Here is a 13,368-nt window from a genome sequence, read left to right as displayed (position 1 = left end):
GCCCTACGTATTCTCTACAAAGGTTTTGTTATCACTGAATGAATGTTTTACCTCTGTTTGCTTTCCGCCCTCGTGGCTGCTCACAAAAATGAGTATTCAGATAAAAGATTCAGCCAAATTAAAGCTAGCTTAGGACGCGGTTTTGTTAAACAACGGTTAAAATTTGTTTACATTACCACCCCTAAGTGTTTATGATCTTAAGCAGAGGTTTCCTACTGTATAGCGTTTGAAGAGTAGAGTTATCATACTGTTTACTTTAAGCAAGCAGAAGCTTCCTACCGTTAATAATTAGACAAAAGAATTATGTTTTGTCGAACTTTTGTCTTTTGTATCTTTATGTGAGATTCACATAAATAGGGGCGTGTGGTATAAAGAAAGTAGAACTTCACAGCAGTTACCCTCTGCAGATCAGAACTATCTTTGTAAGACTTTGGAAAACTAACGTAAGTTATTTAATAACGTTAAGCGTTTTAATGGAGGTTAGGATTTAGTTTCTCGTATTTACTGCTCGTCTTCCTTATCACGTAGAGGTCTTCTCTTTTACAATGATAGAAATTTATTGACAAATATACAGAAAAACAAAGTTAAAGCAGATACTTTTCTCATGTGTTTCAGTTTCTTTGACAAACGTTGCAAGTTCGCGTCAAACCTTACCCGATTTTGTCATTGCTTTGGGTGCTTTACTTGCTCGCGATTTTAAGCCTGTAATATCGTAAAGTTTACAACATTTACTTGATCTCTTTTTTCACAGCGAAGACATGGTTGTTCTTTGTATCTCACCTCTGATTGTGATCAGCGTGTCGAACTTTCAGCCTTGTCTTGGTCGCCACCTCGAACGATATAGCACTTCCTCGTTTAGAGACCTAAGCAAGTATGCCATTATATTTGATGCAGGCTCCAGCAAAACAAAGATGGAGATTTACAAGATCGATGTTGCTTCGCCCCCACTGGACGTATCAGATGTGCACAAATTGAAACCCATCCCCAGTAAGGTCAAACCAGGCATTGGTAAACTTGCCGCCGATCCTTGGAAAGTTGAAGGCTATCTAAAGCCCTTACTGGACTCAGCGATGAAGGCCATACCAGTAGAAAAACACTCAACCACACAGATTTTCTTCCTTGCCACGGCAGGAATGAGACTGTTAAGCGAGGATCAATCGTCGTCGATCATTAACCAAGTAAAAATACTTTTTAATGATAAACTAAAATGCCCATTTATGTTTGACCCAATCGATGTCAGAGTTATATCGGGGGCATTCGAGGGAATATATGCATGGATTTCAGTGAACTTCTTGGAGGGAAATTTTATTCCTAAAAGAGCCGGTTCCACATACGGAATTTTAGATCTTGGCGGGGCTTCCCATCAAAATACATTTAATACCAGTGACGAGAAAAGAAAAGATCTGTACGTATTGAATGTGGGAGGGAAGCAATACGATCTTTTTGCGAGAAGCTATCTTGGGTTTGGTTTGAATGAAGCTCGAAATAGATATCTGTTAAGACTATCACAGGGGCCTTTACCAAATAATGAACTTCTCAGTCCTTGTCATCACAAAGGTTACCGTGTAGGAACGACTATCAATGGTAAAAAATTTATTGTTGTGGGAACTGCCAGTGTTTCAAACTGTAGGTTACTTATTGACAAAACGTTTTTCTGCAAGGACAGAGCTTGCCCGTTTCATGATCAACCCAAGCTACACGGGAGGTTCTTTAGTTTCTCTGGAATATATTATTCAGCTATCACCATCGGAATATTAGATCCAAAAACTTCTAAACCCCTAACACCAGCCATGTTCGATAAGGGATCGCGAAATTTCTGCTCTAAAGATTTCGAGAGCATCAAAGTGAACCCATATGCTAAAACCTACTGCTTCGGCAGCAATTTTGTGTATGAGCTTCTGACAAAAGGCTACGGTCTACCTGCTAACAAAGCGATCATGGTTGGTAACAAGCTAAAGGGGTTTGACCTGGGTTGGACTCTGGGTGCTGTTCTTTACAATTCAGGAATGTTGTAAGACTGATGCAAACGAATGATCTTTCCACCTAATATCAATATACAGTAGATGTTTAACGATGCCCTATTAAAGTAGGAAATCATGCATTTAGGTTCATAGGCTTACATTGGTCATATCTCGGGCAATTAAAGTTCTTTTCAATCGCAGTTTGTGTAGTTTGTCAAACATATACATTTGCTAGCTATTATAATGATAATTATAACATAACCAAAGTAAAGCGCGCGCTCTGATTGGTCAATTTAGCGTCCCCCATTTGCCCATGGGTGTACGCTGCTGACGTGAGCAAATGCAAAGACTATTTTTCCGCGCTCGCTTGTTTTTTTCTGGTCACGTAAGATTTGTTAAATAAAAGGGAACTCTTTAGCTACAATGTATCAATGTTATGTTATAAAACAAATGGTAAACACCACAGCGTACACTACTGAGTTATGGATGCACTTGGGAGGTTTGCTAAGCACTCAAGAAGCTAGAGTCGCTCTCGGCTATCGCCTCGAGCGACTCTTACGCTTCTTTCGTGCTTAGCAACCTCCCGCGTGCATCCATAACTCAATAGTGTACGCTGTGGTGTTTACCATTTGTTAATTGTAGTTCAGGCACCAATAGCAAAACTGGTAATAGTACCAGAATACAACTTAGTTGACAACTGTCTCTCTAATGCCTGCCTTTAAGTTTGATCCACTTATTGGACCTTTCATATCCTTCTTGTCTGTCGCTTTTCGTTTTTGTTTGTTCTTGTCTTACAGTTTGGTCATTATCTACAAAAAAGTGCACGTTTCTGTCCTAATTAAGATAAGAAAAACTGTCAGTGGTTATCTCAGACTAAGGACATAATGAGGGTAAAATAAATTATTGAAAAATCAATATTAGTACTCTCAATTTCTGTCGGGCCTGCAGTCAAGGCCACGACGATGATATGTTGTTAACATTTTGCATATGATTATAATTATTACACAGTAAATACATTTCAAAGCCAGAGTGCCACTATTGTATTTTAACGAGATCGCAAATTAAAATGATACTTTAGACGACGAGGAGTTAATTGGAAATCATATCTTCAAACATGCTGAAATTCATCTAAACCAAAAGTTGACGAAGAAAAAGCAAATTCAGTGCGAGGTCATACCGTCGTACCCTGCAATACAGGGATTGTATTAAGGCGCATTTAACGTTACAAGCTCGCGATTGTTTATCCAACAGGAAATTTTCGAATTAGAGAAAGTGGGGGTAGGGAGCGGGAGAAAGTCGAGGAGTAATATTCACTGCCCACCCCTTCCCTCCTTTTCTTTTTCACCGTCACTCACCTCCTCGGTTCATATTAATTTCTCTTCCCTGTTTTAAAAATGGCAGCTTCAGTTTGTCCCAAGAGAAAATTATGCAACTGATCGCCATAATTGCGCCTGCTCTGAAAGCTAGTGCGTCATGGTCGATGTAAAACCAACACTAATTAAAAATTTTCATGGAGTAAAAGCGAAACAAGGGTAGTAAGGGAAAATGGGGAAGAAACAGTCATAAAATGATGTACGAATCGAAGACAAACGACGATCAACGGTCAGCACTAAAGGTTGAGTAGTTTTGAAAAAGCATAAGTTAAAACGCGAATGACTGAAATAATAAATGACACTTATACAAATGATCCTAGATGAGCTAAATTAAGCGAAAAAATATTTTAAAAAATGGTAATTACGGTGAGCGAAAGAATCGCAAATTTAATAAAGGGTCTAAAAATATAAATGAGAAAATTACAAATTTAAGTGTACGGAAAACTTGTTGCTGGAATTGGGGTACAAAAAGTACTTTTGTTTTCCCTTATTGTGGAAACAGACAACTTACTTGAATGGGCCGTGGAGGGAGTTGGGGTGGGATCTTTGACACAGTTATGAACTTCCCCTTCCGACCTGGCCATGATCATTTGACCGTTGCGTATGTAATTTTGATCATAATATACATAGCATTTGATAGATAGCTTTTTCAGTTGTCTGCATTCTTAACGAAGAAAATGGTGGTAACATGTTTTTTTAATGCCAAACGGCTTTATGATAAAAACTACATTGTCACTTTAAATTCCCATTAGCTTTTTCTCCTATTTGTTGAATTAAGAAAAATTTCTCTAATATACAGTGGGATTTATATAGATGTAGATATTTTTTAAACAGCTTTCCCAACTTTGCTCGTACATCTTAATTGCAAAGGTGGGTTTTGGGAAAACGAAGATAATTTTCATCGTCATTCGAGCAATTTTGTTGAAATCGGTGAACTCGCCGCCTAAATCATTTTTGTAGATAGGTATTGTAAGATACTTCTTTCTTCTATTTAAAACAAACCATTCATTGTTAACCGAGTCTCTTCACGAGCTCTTAAATTTCTGATGCATGTGCATGCGGTTTTTTACTTATACACGACAAATGGAAAGAGAAAGCAATGTGATAATTACTATTCTGTCTAGGGTTGCTGTTCACAAACAATCTTAAAAGCTCTTGTGGTTCTCATATTGAAGTGTCTCAAGTAGACTGTACTCATAAATATTCTACTTGATGTATTCCATTTGTCAGCTGAAAGCTTTCTTTTGATAGGATTGAGCATTAGCGAAGTGTGTTGGACGAGTGTTTTATTTTTTCTCTTCTCGTCGCAATTTCACTTGATTCGTCAAGCCTATTTGCATTTTAAGGATAATAACTTTGACACTCATCTGACCATTTGGAAAACCACTGGATAAAACAATGATAAATTCATAATGCCCTCTCGAGTATTGTTTACAAGAATTCAGGCGCAAAGTGCGTTGGCTATTGGTAGATTGGTCACATCTCACGAGAATATTTTCAACAGTACTGCTAAACTTAGATCATCATTAATTCAAAACGGCGCAGAGCAGTTCTCGCCGTCATAAGTCCGAAAAAAAACGCGATTTTACTCGCCTAGGAAATAAAAAAGTTCACGTTTCCTTTTTAAATGAAACTTTGAATGAGTACGTTCTAAAATATAACGGTCAAAAATGGCTCATACGTCTTCTTGGAGCTACGCCGATAATGGTTTCGGTAAGTAATTCAACATAATTAAACCTAGCTTGTAACCATCGATTTCTCGGGTGAATTTTTACCTACTTCAGTTTCCCGAATCTTACTGATTTATTACAAGCTGGTGCCCATCAGACCCGCTTTCGTGAATTCACCGTTCATCTAAGAGGAACTGAATAATATTTCTTTCAGAGTCGAAATTGTATCACCTCTATTGTGAATTTCTAGGGTGTCTGCCCTACTTATCTTTCATCGCTCAATCCATTTTCGTCCATTAAGAACTGTATGTTGTTTCTGAAGTTCTTTCCTTTAAGAATCAATTTAGAGAAAAATGAAATCTTTTTAATCTTTATCGTCCAAGCTACTTCCAAAACAAACAAAGAGGCAAATAAGACGTTAAGATGTAACTATGAATGGTTGGAACTACTCGAAATCAATTTCCTTCGTCTCATTCTTTGCCAAATTCAAAGTAAGTTTAATTCGGGTTTTGTTGTGGTTTTAACCGAAGTTGAATATGCGGTTGAAAGTCCAGCCGAAGGTCTCAGTAAGGGGTATGTGCTGTATTTTATCAATACAGCACTATTAAAAGCTGGCTTGAACACACTTCGACCGAGAAACACCGCTGGTTTATATCACAAACTAAAAAAAAAAAATTGAAAATAGAGACATAAACATTCATTATCGAAAACAGAATGTCATTTCGAACGCATTTCAACAATATGCGCTTTCGAAACTTTAAAGGGATGTCGAGGAAATTCTTAATAGCGACATCCGATGACGAAATTCGATGTTTTCTTCAACATCGAGAGACCCCTCATTACGCCTTTTTAAATCGTATTTTTGTGTGATTCTTATATTTTTGCTCAGCACGAAAATATTTTCCCAAACACCTTTAACATCTATCTCTTTTTCAATTTGCATACGTATGAAAATGAATTAATCAAGATAGACACCTAACCTTAGTCTGTGCCTTAAACAATCAAATATTAATCCATAAGGAATAATTTGCTATTTCAGGTCCTCACACTTGGCAGGATCGCTACAAAGTCGCCGAAGGTAATTTGCAGTCTCCGATTAACATCGACACCGAGGCAGCAAAGGAAGACATCATTGTGGAGGCAATTAAGTTTAATTATTTGCCCATGAAGAACAGCACCATCACTAATGATGGACGGCATCTTCAAATCACATTAACAAGAAATGATTCAGGTAAATTTAAGAAGAATTTTTTTTTAAAATCCATCTTATCTCAGGCTAAAGCCGGTTCTTCCAAATTGGAAGAACCTCAGCCCACAGGACTAATATCTTGAAATATTGTTATGGTATATTGAAAATATTAAATTACATCTGCCGTTTGGGACTAATTTGCGTAATTGCATGTTCTCAGAAGAGTGTGCAACAATATATTCGAGAATTCAACAAAGTTTGAGTGTTTCCTTATTTGGTTTATAGCCATCATTTCTTTCCTTTTTGACTGTTTTGTTCTTTTTTTTTTTTTTTTTGGTTGATTATTTTTCCCTTGGACAGTTCAAACCTCTCTTATCCTGTAGTATTGAATAAGCGTAGTCTGGTGATCACATCTAGCCTCAACACCAGTGATGTTAACTCAAGCTATTCACTTGAAAAGTCCGCCCTTCGTTTTTCGAGAGAAATGAAAGAGCCAAAGGTAGTAGGCTGTAATTCTTCGAACAGTAATACGCATGAGATTAAACGAAAGAAGAACCAAAACAAATCCAATTTTCATTATATATGCATGATCTTGATTATACAAAAACTTATTTTTCTATTGTCATTTGATTTCATTTCTTGCCTTCGATCGTACGTTATTTTTTGTAATAATAACGTAGCTCCATTCTCTGCCTTTAAAAGCACACACAACCCACAATTCCTCTGTTCGCTCCGAGGAAGGGCTAATGCTCGAAACGTCAGCTTTTGTAATCGTTACGGTGGCCAATTTATCACTTCAACTTTGTTGATATATCCAAATTATTTTTTGTAGGACTGATTTATCACATCTGAATCGTATACGACTAGGTTGTACCAATATTACTACACGTGCTTTGATCCATTTCTTAATGACGCCGTTTGGAGAATTGACTCAAAACGGGGAATCAAAATTTGTAACGTAAATTAAGCTCGTTTCAAGCATAACTAACTATTGCCCTCTCTTTTTTGAGTTCTTTAATCGTGATCTGACGGGCGCATGCGTATGATCAAGTTTCCTTAGTACAGATTTGTATAGGTAATCGCATGGGGCCGAGTAAAATTAAGGATTAATATCACGCGTGTTTTCGGAAATTGCTGAAATTGCCTGAGTCGCGCAGCGGCGAAGGTAATTTCTGCAACTTCCGAAAACACAAGTGATATTAATCCTTAATTTTACGAGGAACCTGTGATTACTTGTTTATAATATAAGGGGCAAAATGTTTTCTTACTGATCTCGCGCAAAACGGGACGCCATTGTTACAAAACAAACAGAAATTTCTTTACCCTGGCAGCCGTTGCTAAGAGATTTTCAGCCAATCGTTTTCAAGTAATTTTGCCCGGGGAAATTACAAACATTAAGAAAAAATGCCCTCTATCTTGACCAATCACAATTCAGTAATTTTGCCCCTTATATGATAAGAGTTGAAACACAATAGCAGAAAACCATGGAATGTACTTCAGTTTTCACAGAAAACTACTTTTATAACAATGTTATGAATAAAGCATGTAATGGTGGTTCGTGAAGTTCCACCTTAAAACTCTCCCTCGCGCTAATCAACACCCGTTTTTATTTTCAAACCTAAAAAATCACGATCTTCAGAAATGAGAAAAACTTAAGTGTTAACTACTGTCCTCTTCATGTCGACTTCTTCACATGTTTAAATTAAACCACTAACGAGGGTGTTGTTTAAAAGAGATGAATTTGCTTCAATCTAGCAAGTTAAGAAGACAAATGAAACTATATTGAAGACAGTTTACCTGTGACTCGTTACAAGAGTATTTAATGTAATCAGATATCAGTTTTATTCAGTACTACGCTACAGTGGCACGAGATGGCCGCCCTGTAGTATTTTATATTCATTATATTTACTACTGCGTTACCAATGATATTCAAAAAAATTTGGGAGCTAAATGCAAAGGTAAATGTCAAAGTTCGAGATGTCTTGTATTGACGTTTTCCTGATTCTAATTACTCCAAACCTTGAATGTCATTTGGGAGAGTTTTTCTCAATGAAATTCGGTGTCTTATCAAGATCGAGAACGGTTGGCTTTATGACGGAAGAAAAGTTCTTAAAAGTGGGTGGGAGAAATTTTTCTCACTCATTTTAAAGAAAGAAAAGTTTTCTTTCTTTACAAAGCCAACTGTTCTAGATCTTGATCAAGGCATCTATTTCATTGGAAGTAAAGCTACATTTTAAGAGTCGAAACGCCGTTGGGGTATTACATCTATCACCATGCTTCGTCTACTTGGTTATTCTTTCATCAATGATCTTGATCTAAAATGCGTAAAAATTTCTCGAGACTAAGTGAGGCTCCTCCAAGAAGTTTTATGGAAATGATAAAGATGACGACGACGACGACGATCAGTAAGAACAATGATAGTAATGATATCAGTGGTCGTGCCAATCATCGTTATCATTATAATAACATTGAGAAGGTAGAAGGTGAAAGTGATACCGCTCGTTTTTTACTTACAAAAGTTGTGCGGAATGATAAAAACTAAACCACCAGGTTACTACCATAAGCAGAACTTGTTCCAAACGTTCTGTTCTTTATTGATCTGTTTTATGTTAGATTTATTAATTTTACTTAACTTTTTTTTGGTGGAAAAGACCCATTGTTGCTAAAGTGCTTGTTATCGGGCAGCTACAAACCATGTGCCCTAGACAAGAGCTTCTTCCAGCACAGTCGGACTTTGGACTTTGAAGGTACACCGTACCAGTGCAGTGGGTGTGCTACTCTAACGTTTTAAGCTAGAAGCTGAGACATTTTACTCTCTCTCTCTCTCTCTCTCTCTCTCTCTCTCTCTCTTTAGTTGTCACCGGAGGCCCACTGACAGATACATACCAGTTGGCTGTTATACGCTTCCGCTGGGGACATGACAACGACTCCGGGTCGGAACACGCAATCAATGATCAAAATTATCCATTGGAGGTAATGCACTTCACGATTAAAGGAGAATTGAATCGCTATTTTGCGAAAGTGGAACGAAACAGTTTATCTTCCTTACAAGCCCTAAGTTACACAGTAAATCCTAACCTGATCAGGCAAAGTTTTCCCAAACATTTTTCAATTTTATCTTGCTTCGATTTCGTCTGTTAGTTTTTTTTCCTCACTGAACTTGTATTTTCAAAGTTACCTATGTCTACCAGACATCGTTCTCTCCACGTTTGATTATTCGTCTCCGATTTTTTTGTTTTTGTTTTCTATTTGTTTTGTTTCTGGTGGCGGGATAAGTCATACTTTTGAAATTTTGCGGACTTATCAGATCAAGAATGATACCAATCGCCATTTTCTTTCTCCTGAACTGTGGCATCATATAGTTTTCTCTGGCTCAGTGGTACAGCATCCAGGTGCGCGGAAAATACAAAGATCTGCGCACTGATTACTCCCAGGAGACTCAGCTTTTCCCTGCCTTACCTACGCATCAAGACTAACAACATCTCTTTTCTGCCACTTTATTGTGAACAGGTTCAGCTAATCCATTGGAACAAAAGCCTTTACAAAAATATTGGTGAAGCTATGGGAGGAGAAAATGGTTTATGTATCATAGGACTTCTGTACCAGGTAACGTCAGGAGTTTTAAGACGATTATTAGGTTGCAAGGTGTCATTCTAGTCTGCTTGAAACAAAACTCATTGCTATAACTTGCAATCAGGCTCCAGTCAAAGGGTGTACATTGTTCCTCTGTCTCCCGTTTTGTATGTATGCTAATTGAGTTGCATGTATGCTAATTGAGTGGCATGTATGCTAATTGAGTGGCATGTATGCTAATTGAGTTGCATGTATGCTAATTGAGTTGCATGTATGCTAATTGAGTTGCATGTATGCTAATTGAGTTGCATGTATGCTAATTGAGTTGCATGTATGCTAATTGAGTTGCATGTATGCTAATTGAGTTGCATGTATGCTAATTGAGTTGCATGTATGCTAATTGAGTTGCATGTATGCTAATTGAGTTGCATGTATGCTAATTGAGTTGCATGTATGCTAATTGAGTTGCATGTATGCTAATTGAGTTGCATGTATGCTAATTGAGTTGCATGTATGCTAATTGAGTTGCATGTATGCTAATTGAGTTGCATGTATGCTAATTGAGTTGCATGTATGCTAATTGAGTTCTATCTACCTATCTCTTCCTTTGTGTCCCTTTACCTCTCAGTTTGTCTGTCTATCCGTCTAGCTGCGTCTCTTTGCTCGTTTGACTGCACGCCCGTCTGTATTTATATCTGTTTGTCTGCTTAAAAGTGTCCTCAACTTTGGAAAAAGTTTTTCAACTCCCTCACTTGTTTTATTTGTTTCCAAATAAAGAGTTGATCTCCGACGGAATCTCCGGCCCACCCTGTTTATTCGCCTGCGTGTTTTCCCATCTATTCTGGCATTCTCAAGTAAATTGAAAAAACCCTTACTCTAGAAATGATATAGACACAACTATAGAGAAAATATAGGATGCACGAAGTGATGGGGGGTTAACCCTGTATGACATTTTTTCCATGGCAGGTGTCAGACGACGACAATGAGGGCTTAATGCCAATTATAAAATTGCTCTCTCGGGAGGAAAATAAGGTAAAATTATTTGTATTCGATTTTATATGGATGGTAGCGAGGACCGTTTGGTACTCGCTACCATGGCGTTCTTTCGTAAAATATTCGTTTCATCACCCTATGAACAGCCTGTTGACAACTAATACAGCGGTATTGTTATATTTACAGGGCTGCTTTTCGTTGGAGGTGAAATCTAACATTGATCCAACCTGTTTTATAAAAGGTTTGCTTACGTCTTATCATAATTCTTTGTTTCAGCTGAGTAAATAAGTTTAAAAGGCAAAACTATTTTGAAAGTGAAACCACTCATTAACCACACTATAAGGAAAAGCACAAACGAGGTAAGAATAGACTAAAAATGAACAAGCATCGGCGGAGACTGGGGAAGATCAACACGGATTCTAAAAGACCAACTCCAGGCGCATCTATCAAGTAAAAAAGGAAATCAAAATTGGAGGCTTTTCCTACGTGATACCTTTATTGACTGATGAACAGCTTAATGAATAATAATGAGTAATAATCTTAGCTTAATGAGTAATAATCCTTCAAGGATGTACAATTAAACTATTTGCATTACAATAAATTGCATATGGATTTTTACGAGTTTGCTCCGTTAAGTGGATTTTATTCTGAAACAACCGATAAAATGGCAGGTCGAAAGTTCACTGGATAGTTGTCTCTACCTCTAAGAGAATGTGCACACACTGTTCAACTCGTTTCGCAATTCACTGATGATGGTGACCGAATAGAGGGGCTTTCATTGTTCTATTTTACAATAAGCAATTTCTAAAATAGTAAAATAACAATTACAACCACATTTCCCATTGGTTATCTTCCCGATATAGATATGACGTCATACTGGACATATCAAGGGTCACTTACAACTCCTCCTATGAGTGAGAATGTCACATGGATAATATCAGAAGATATCATGAAAATATCCGAGAAACAGGTCGGTTTAGCGCTTTCTATGCGAGCTTTTGATTTGTTTATCATTTTACTTTGTGGAAGTCCAGAAGAAATGCGGTGGTGATAATGCTCGAGAAACTGTGTTCTTCACGGTGATCCAGCCTTGTGCCATTTCATTGGCAAGAAATTATTTGCTCGTGGTAATTATCGCCTGGCATGACAACCCATGACAAATCAACCTTAATTTGACCTATAACTGTGACTTTGAAACAAAAATGGGGCCGCGGGGGCAGGGCCAGTTGCTACACTTCAAAGAAACCAAAATATTTCGTTATATAGCATTGAACAAACAAACAAATGAGGAAAACGAACAGATACCAACCGAATTTACAAAAAACTTCACAGTCTGCAGCCTTACATAATGGCAATGCAAGGACTACCAAAACAAGTTCGTCACCGCAATTGGGTTCATTTCCGATATAAAACTATACCGGATTGGTTGATACCCTTTTAATTAATTGACCAAAATAGGGCAGGTCAGAGTAAACGAGAGGCTAATTTAATCATTTTTTGTCGTTCTTAACAGCTAAGTGCGTTTCGTAATGTTCGCAACAGTAGTGGAGAACTTATGGCTGGTCACTGCAGACCGCTCTGTCCATTGAATGGGCGACTTGTAAGGTTCTGTGCCATGAATAGCAATTACAACATCGAGGACACACAGGACAATAATAACACTCTCGTTGAGGACTGCGACGATGACAAAGAAAATGAGATTGTGGATGCTAATGCGAATTACAGTTGTGACGATTCTGGGCCAGATGGGACAGACAAAGGTTACTTTGAGGACATCTACAAGCTGGAAGCGATTGGTGATCCTGTGGACCTGTAGCCGCCTTAGGTAATTGGTGGTCCACCCAAAGTTGAGTTTATCTGTCGAAACAAACTTGCTGCATAACCTTGTCAACTAGATGATCTTGAAGAGATCAAATGCAGATATATCCCTATCATTTATAATTGACAATGGATGTTGGCCAAGAAAGTCCTAAGGTGATTATTGATAACTGAGAAGGTGATTAGTTGTAACTGAGAGAGTAAATGAACAGTCCCTACCGACTCTGTAAAGTGAAGAACACCATTAATAGTTCAAATAAAGAATGATGTAGGCTTAGTGACTGATTTTTTTAAAGGAAAGCTCTACCAGCACCAAATTTGAATCGATCCTTTCTAGTGTGTTGGTCCTTTATGTGTCAACCATTGCCAAAAATATACAAATGAAACTTTGCCTATTATCATGGTTCGAAATTGTTTGGGACGATGGCATTATTATTCGATGTCCTTTCCATCGGACTTTGCAATTGGATGGTCGAGTTCAGGCTGTAATATTTTATCGATGGAACAGCTTTCACCCAAGGGTAGTATCCTTGGACACATACGAAGCTGAATAGATTTGAAGTAAAAAATTGGGATGGGGAGAGAGAGGTGATTGATTGGCACTGAGGAATGTTAGAATGAAACAAGCTTTGCATCGCTATCAGCTAAGCTTTCCGTTCAGCTGCGCAACCACTCGAGAAATAATTTGCATTAATAGGTCGCGATGTACGAAGGAAGTCAACTGGTGAAGCAAAATATTTCGTGTTTAAAAAAAAAAATCCGCACAAAGCATCTACATGTACTGGGAAAAG

General features: G+C 37.7%; 2 protein-coding genes across 2 annotated transcripts; both read left to right on the top strand.

Annotated features, from left to right (window-relative positions):
* The first annotated feature begins 758 nt into the window (after positions 1–758).
* LOC111341262 (ectonucleoside triphosphate diphosphohydrolase 1-like) lies at positions 759–2,176 on the top strand. Its single transcript, XM_022948217.2, has one exon. The coding sequence runs from the start codon at positions 759–761 to the stop codon at positions 2,013–2,015; it is 1,257 nt and encodes a 418-aa protein (XP_022803952.2). The 3' UTR covers positions 2,016–2,176.
* Positions 2,177–4,627: 2,451 nt separating this feature from the next.
* LOC111341265 (carbonic anhydrase 1) lies at positions 4,628–12,854 on the top strand. Its single transcript, XM_022948220.2, has 8 exons — positions 4,628–5,047; positions 6,044–6,235; positions 9,048–9,166; positions 9,704–9,799; positions 10,733–10,798; positions 10,946–11,000; positions 11,623–11,729; positions 12,273–12,854. The coding sequence occupies exons 1-8, from the start codon at positions 5,005–5,007 to the stop codon at positions 12,573–12,575; spliced, it is 981 nt and encodes a 326-aa protein (XP_022803955.1). The 5' UTR covers positions 4,628–5,004; the 3' UTR covers positions 12,576–12,854.
* Positions 12,855–13,368: the final 514 nt, after the last annotated feature.

This window comes from Stylophora pistillata, chromosome 9, assembly GCF_964205215.1.
Source record: "Stylophora pistillata chromosome 9, jaStyPist1.2, whole genome shotgun sequence".
Lineage (NCBI taxonomy): Eukaryota > Metazoa > Cnidaria > Anthozoa > Scleractinia > Pocilloporidae > Stylophora > Stylophora pistillata.
The sequence above is the reverse complement of the archived record's forward strand: the minus strand, read 5'-3'. Positions and strand labels throughout refer to the sequence as shown.